This window comes from Poecilia latipinna, unplaced genomic scaffold (genome assembly GCF_001443285.1).
Source record: "Poecilia latipinna isolate Pla-1442-1.1 unplaced genomic scaffold, P_latipinna-1.0 Scaffold281, whole genome shotgun sequence".
Classification (NCBI taxonomy): domain Eukaryota; kingdom Metazoa; phylum Chordata; class Actinopteri; order Cyprinodontiformes; family Poeciliidae; genus Poecilia; species Poecilia latipinna.
The window spans coordinates 1-7016 of record NW_015112897.1 but is presented as its reverse complement, the minus strand read 5'-3'; the positions used below and the strand labels follow the sequence as shown (position 1 = coordinate 7016).

General features: G+C 35.8%; 1 protein-coding gene across 1 annotated transcript; it reads left to right on the top strand.

Moving 5' to 3' along the window:
- Positions 1-3519: 3519 nt before the first annotated feature.
- On the top strand, positions 3520-6415 carry LOC106948268 (secretory phospholipase A2 receptor-like). The gene is made up of 6 exons (XM_015033851.1): positions 3520-3718; positions 3897-4127; positions 4366-4465; positions 4831-5069; positions 5635-5892; positions 6113-6415. Exons 1-6 carry the CDS (start codon positions 3520-3522, stop codon positions 6403-6405), a joined length of 1320 nt encoding a protein of 439 aa, XP_014889337.1. The 3' UTR covers positions 6406-6415.
- The last annotated feature ends 601 nt before the right edge of the window (positions 6416-7016 follow it).

The window sequence follows — 7016 nt, the reverse complement described above, 5'->3', positions numbered from 1 at the left end:
GGACTTTTTCATATCCCGTGAATATTGGTCGGGACATGTCCCTACCGTCCCTACCCAAACCTACGCCCATGAATATAATCAACAAATACTAGCAATTACTTTTCTTGTAGAAGCACGTTTAGATTCAGCTTTCTACAAATTATGTTTAATAAAGTTTCTACCTGTGTGCTTCCTCTCCCAGCTGCATCCTGTTAGTAAATCTCACTCCTCAGTTTTCAGGCCTCTCTGTCTCTGCCACTCTTCGCTAACTTCTTTCCTGGCATGACCTGTTTTTCCAGAATGTTCTGCTGCCATTTAGTCTTTTTTGTACTCCTAGACCTGACTACCTGTGTGAGACTTGTAAGTTTTCTTATTAATATAAAACCTCACCATGCTAATTCCATATTCCTGTATGTATTTTGCCCCTGCATCAACAAACATAGCATGTTTTACATGCATCTCCCACATCTGGTTACAGAAAATGCACGGACCCAGCACAAAAGTTACTGTAAGACTATACAGCCAGTTGAAATTGTGTACTTCTCACTCCAAACATTAATATTCAGGTTTTCCCTACTGAACATGAAGACATTACTTTGTAAGACCTGACTGTTTTTGCACTTATAAATTTTCTTAAGTATTAACTGAAAGCTCAAGGACAAAGCAGGAAGAAAACACAGAATCTGATTGAACTACGTTTTTAATAAATTTCCATTTTTATTATAAATACTCTGGAATCATCTGATGCATATTACATTTGTAGATCAGACACTATCATCAGGATCCTTATAAACTAGCAAGTAAAAACAAAATCTTCTGACTTTGTTGTCTACATAGTTTATGTACCTCTGAAATATGAGATTTTCTTCAGTTTGTGAGTCACTGGCTTTTGACAGTTTTCCTGGCAGACCAGATTCTTTCATCAACTTCATTGTTCAACTGCTTTCAACAGGGCTTCTCATAATACTTTATGGTTAAATGCAGAGCAAGTTTTCTCTGCTTAAAAACCAGAGAACTCTCACATCTTCATGCAAAATAAATGTGTGATTAAAAATTGTAAATGGAGTAGTTTGGTGTAGTGTTCAGACTTATTTAATTTGACCACAGTTTAATTACAGATGCATTTAAGGTAAATGGCCATTAAATGTCTTGTACTAATTAAGAGAGTTTCCACCACAAGAGTGAGTTATGTTTCTCTACCCTGGTGGCACTGACATGATTTAGCAAGAACCTGCTCATTTAATCCCGTTAAGGTTTTGTGACTTAATTTGGAAGAAAACAATCCTCTACAATTCAGTCCACAAGAATGTATGTCTTCAGTTCCCACATCACCTTTTAGTTTATTAAGCATTGTGTTACAACTTTGGTTTTCATTCATGTTTTGAGCCTTTCTTTTTTGTTCTTTCCTCTGTGTGTTTCCCTTTTGATTTATTATATATTTTGCACTTAGATTTATACTCTTGTAATGTTTTTTCTGTTGCTGCTCATGTTAGTTTTAGGATTTCTTCTTTGTTTAATCACATTTTCAACTTATGTTGCAGCTGTTTTCCATTTACTCATCTGTCCTCTTCTTGTGGTTTCCCTCCAGCTGTTCCTCATTCTTTTGATTACACCTGCTGCAGATTAGCCCTTCTGCTCTCTGTTACATCTCTTAGATCCCCATTCATGTTACCGCTGTGTTCTCTGTCACTTGTTAATCTCTTTTAAGAAGTTTTGGTTGAGTTTGGTTAAATTCTTTCTAAAAAATTAGTCATCATGAAACTTCCACTTTCCTGTTTGTGTTTTGGTCCGATCCCTGCTCCACGCATGACACAGTGGGCTCCGGCTTTTAGTTTTTATTGGAGAGGAGTTGTGGTCCAACATGTACACACTGCTTAGTAAGAAAACCAATTCAGAAATTCACAACAAAAAAAAAACAACTAACCAAGCAGCGTTCAGTAAAGGTTTGTTAAGAATCGGTACGTGAGATTACACACTTTACAAGGACTGTAGGGCTGAGCTGGAGCGTCAGGAGACCTTTCTACTGTTTAGTTTATGAAAATACTATAAATGTTTATTTAAAAAAGGATATATAGACATAAGTCTACCTTGTAAATGTGCCAGATTTAACTGCAGTCCTCTGCAGTTCCTGGTGTAGTGATGATGTGGGAAAGCGTTTCAAAAACTGCAAAGTCATAGCTAATAAAATCATCTTCCAATTTCCTTTCTGAGCATTTTTTAAGATATCCATCCACTGATTTTCAAATTCATTATTGCTTTTCTTAGCATCTCAACAAAAAGCTGTACAGCTTGTGGTACAACTGAGCTTTATTTGTTAATATCATTTGTGTAAATGTCAGTACATTGTGCTTTAAGTGACAACAAGGATAACTTTAATTTTCACAAGAGCTGGGTTGAAACACATCCTCATTCCTGTATGTTACTGCAGAACGAGGAACAATCTTTCCAAAAAGTTCCTAGGATCTATAAAACTAATCAGACGTGTTTCTTTGTTACTCTAACAGTAGTAAAACCGCAGAGCGCCTGAAGTTTCTGTTCATGAGTATCTTCACTTCATTGCAGCACACACCTCCTCATTGCTTTGGTGTGTATCATTTTCCGTCAGGACAATTTTAGCAACAAGAAGGTGAATACTTTTTAAAAAATGAACTTTAAAATCTTAATGTTGAGTATCTGGATTTTTTTTTTTTTTTTTACTTGACTGAGATGCGAGAACTTCATAAGGTAGATTCAGTGGATGACCATTAAACCATTATTGGTCATTTTAAAAGTTTGACCAATGGATTTTAGATTGATCTACCTCGGACTTACAGGTTCGTACCTTTTTGATTTAATTTTCTGCTTTATGTTGTATTTTGTTGCATGTTCGTTTGAAATCAAAGGAATTCCTACAAATGGGGAGCTTGTACAAACAGACGTAAAATAAAGCATAAAAATAAATAAAACCAAAATGTTCTCTTCTAAATACTTTCTGTAAGAAACTAAAAGTAAAGGATTGTTCATGGAAAAGTAAATGTAAAAGAAACTTGATGTTTCAAATGCATATTTTCTTTAATAACTGAAGTGGGACAGGATACTAAGTCAAAATTCTGAAAGCTAATATTTAGGTTTTTGTCACATTTCACTCATTTGTAAAACCCCAACTAATGACAAGAATTGAAAATTAGTCAGCAAATCAATTCTACATTAAAAAATAAAGCATAATATGGAAAAGAAATGCAGCAAGTTATCAGGATGTAAAACTATCTCCCTACTTACCTTTTCTCTATTCTAGTGACCTGAAAACAACTTTGTGATAAATATTGCAACTTTTCAATGTACCCAAAGTTTAGAACAGATATTTTTCTAGGAAGGGACACATAGTTATTAATCCATCTAGTTCTCGATCTTTCAGCTAACTCAATTTGTACGTCAGTAAGTTTTCTTGTCCACCTCTTCGTGCCTAAATGCATTGAACTGCTGTCACGTGTTTGGCTGAATCACTGTGTTAACAGGTGCACTGAATAAAATGGCCAGTGAATGCATCCGTACTCAACAGCTATGGATTACTCAATGTGTTTTATTCTAGGCGCACTCCTCAGCGTTGCCTTTGCACAAACTCGTCAGTACTACTTTGTAGGCTCTGCACAAACCTGGACAAACGCCCAGAGTGTCTGCAGACGGGACTACACCGACCTGGCCACCATTGAAAACTTGGCCGACGTTGATGCTGTTCTCAGGACAAATCCTGGCTATTCGGGTAGATTCTTAACACTCACTGCATGCTTAAATGTTTCAGACACAGATCTTATATTTTGAGATGCATATATATATATATATTTGTACAAAAAAAATGTCTGGAGACATTCAGAAATACAAATTCTCTTAGATCAATCTTCACAGCTGCTCATTGACAACTTGAAACTGTATTTCAACAGGCAATGCTTGGATAGGCCTCTATGATGAGTTGTACAACAGCTGGAAATGGTCCCTGAATGACAGCAGCTTCTATGGAGCTGGAGAGTATACATTTAGGAACTGGATAGCCGGCTCACCCAATGACCTCGGTGGACAGCAGCACTGTGTTAGGTTTTTAAGTGACAACACGTATTTGGGTGGGTGGGATGACCGTCAGTGCTTGGACCTGAGACGTTTTTTGTGTTACACTGGTAAGATTTTTATTCAGTTTACACTAAAAGTCTGTAATTCTTTTTGTTACTTGTATAAAATCTCCTGAACACTGAAATGTTGGTCATGGGGGAAAAAAGGTGGAACTATTCTTTCTTTCTCTGCTCATGTAATTCTGGTTAAAGCCACTTGATGGCATCATTTCCTAGGAATTCCCTTATTAATAACGTACCTGGTTAACTTCAAGCGTTCCTAATCGTCAGTCCGTTTGATCTGCAGGTATTGTCGGTGGCTCGCCGTCTTATTTCGTCAGTACCCAATCACTGAATTGGACCGAAGCTCAGCGATTCTGCAGAGAGAATTATATTGACCTGGCCAGGTAATAAAAGCACAATATTAAAACAAATTGAAATATGTAATGTACTACTTAGCACTATGAGTTTTCTTCTCCCACTTTTGTCATTGCAGTAATTCAGCAGCAAAATTAAAACTTATGAACCTACAAAGCAAACATTAACATTTTATTTTCATTTGAAAATAAAAAAACTTTGTCCATTTTATACGCTTTATCATTATGTGCTACTTAGTTTACCTGTCCTGAGAAATCAATAAAACTTTATCAGTTTGTTGTTGAAATGTCAAAAAAAATGTGGAAAATGTAATCATAATCCAAGACAAAGAAAGTTATTGTCTGCAGAACCAGTTCAGTTTTCCATTCGTTTCTGTAATTTTCTTTCTTCACAGCATTCGAAATCAAGCAGAAAATAATAACATCAGGACACTACTGGGTGGCATCGAGGTGTGGATTGGGCTTTATCGGGACAAACTGTGGTCAGACAGCAGCCCCTCTCTGTTTCGACACTGGGCGGCCGGTCAGCCAAACGATGATTACAGTCAATGTGTTGCTGCTTCATTCAGCGACTCGGGAAAATGGCTGGACGAAGACTGCACCCAGAGTTTTCCTTTCATCTGTTACAAACCAAGTAACTCGTACTATATATTGATCTTTAACATAAGAAGCAAATGTGTTAATAACTGCTCACATACTAACACTGTAAACTCATGCTTTAAGTTCTCTGTGAAACTTTTTGAATTTTTAGTTTTTTCTTTATTTGACCATAGTACAGGTTGTCTCGTTGAAATACAAGATTGCACTTACAAAACATAAAAACACTAAATCAGACATAGAAATAAATGTAAATTTTAAAAACAGCGGAGAGAAATACTCCTGTGTTGTCCATGGAATGATAAAAAAATTAAGTAAAAAATCAGATATACAGAGAAAATATCAAATGGGTTTAGGCAAAGGTGATTTAAATTTCAAATTTCCCATATTAAAGCCCATTTAATATTTTCTAATATTTTCTAATTTTTTTAGAGTTTCATGATTTTTCATATATGAAGAGAAAAATCAAGATCGTTAGTACAGTTGCAGTTTTCATTCTGAAGGAAAACCCAATTCTGAGGCATAAAATATCTCAGTGAAATTTGACTCCTCTGTTTTTTGTTTTATGTAGACTCTAAGTAAAGATGAACTTTTTCTCTCAGTCCCAGCCAACATAGAGGGCTTCAGGGCATCAAGTCAAAATGAGAGCAGCATCACTCTGCAGTGGAATAAGATAAACAACAACATCAGCTTTGTTCTCCAGTATGACGGCACAGAGACAAACATCAGTTCACCAGCTGGAGATGGACCAGTGTTGCATACAGTCACATCTCTCACTGCTGGAACCAGATACACATTCAGTCTCTTCTCTGTGTTGGATAACGTCAGAAGTAGTGGAGTCAGCATTGCTGTCGTTACCAGTAAGAGAAAAAGGTTTCATTATTTTTTAAAAGCTGCACCTGTTGTTGAAGATCTACTATTGTGAGACCTTTATGTTTTACAGAGAAACTTTCATCATATGTTTTCAGTATACTTTTTTTTTTTTTTACAAACAATTGAATATAATATCTTATGTTCATTGTCAGACAAATTGTAGTGACATGATGGAGTCACTTGTGATTTTTTTTTTTTTTTTCGAAGAACCTCAAAATGCAGAAGGCTTCAGGTCATCCATTCAAAATGAGAGCAGCATCACTCTGCAGTGGAATAAAATCAACAACAGCACCAGCTTTGTTCTCCAGTTTAATGGATCAGAAACATTCATCAGTTCACCAGATGGAGATGGACCAGTGAACTACACAGTTTCATCTCTCACTGCTGGAACCAGATACACATTCACTCTCTTCTCTGTGTTTGAGAGCATCAGAAGCAGTGGAGTACAACTTACTGCTGTCACTGGTAAGATTCTTAACTTAATTTCCACATGGCTTTAATTTAACAATATTTGTGAAGTTTTTTTTTTTTTTTTTTTTTTTTTAAATTCCATGTTATACAAGTATAACAGCATCTTAAATTTAGGTAGAGCGTGTATATGTTTTTATTTTTTGTTTTGTGTGAAACTAAGAGAGTACCATCCTAGTTCAGACGTTTCTTTTGCAACAGTTTTCAAAATATTGAAATTTGCTTAGAGACATTGAAGCAGACAGCAAATGGGCATTAGGTTTCAACAAGTAGACTTCACATCCTTGAATGTGACTACATGCACCAAGTTATGCAGATTACTGGAACATTCTCTTTCATAAAAGTAATTTCAAAACTTTTTTTCCCCAAAGCTCCTAAAAACATGGAAGCTCTAAGAGCATCAAAACAAAATGAGACCAGAATTTGATCATAAGTTGCAAGAATTAACTGTGAAATTATGTCTTAAGATTGTCCAATTATGGTAGCATATGATCACTACAGGCACATTTCCCATAGCTAGACATTATGACAAGCAGGACCAATTGGAAAATAAAGATGTAATCACCTTTATTTATTTTTAAAGGTTTTGTTGACTCTAGTGGCCTTTATTTGAAAGTAGTTTGACGGGTAGTGAGAGAGGGGG

Excerpts from the sequence above, each read along its gene's own strand:
- LOC106948268 (XM_015033851.1), top strand. The coding sequence starts at position 3,520 with ATGGATTACTCAATGTGTTTTATTCTAGGCGCACTCCTCAGCGTTGCC. Across the intron at positions 3,719-3,896 it reads GACAAATCCTGGCTATTCGG|GCAATGCTTGGATAGGCCTC; the intron begins GTAGATTCTTAA and ends GTATTTCAACAG. Across the intron at positions 4,128-4,365 it reads ACGTTTTTTGTGTTACACTG|GTATTGTCGGTGGCTCGCCG; the intron begins GTAAGATTTTTA and ends TTTGATCTGCAG.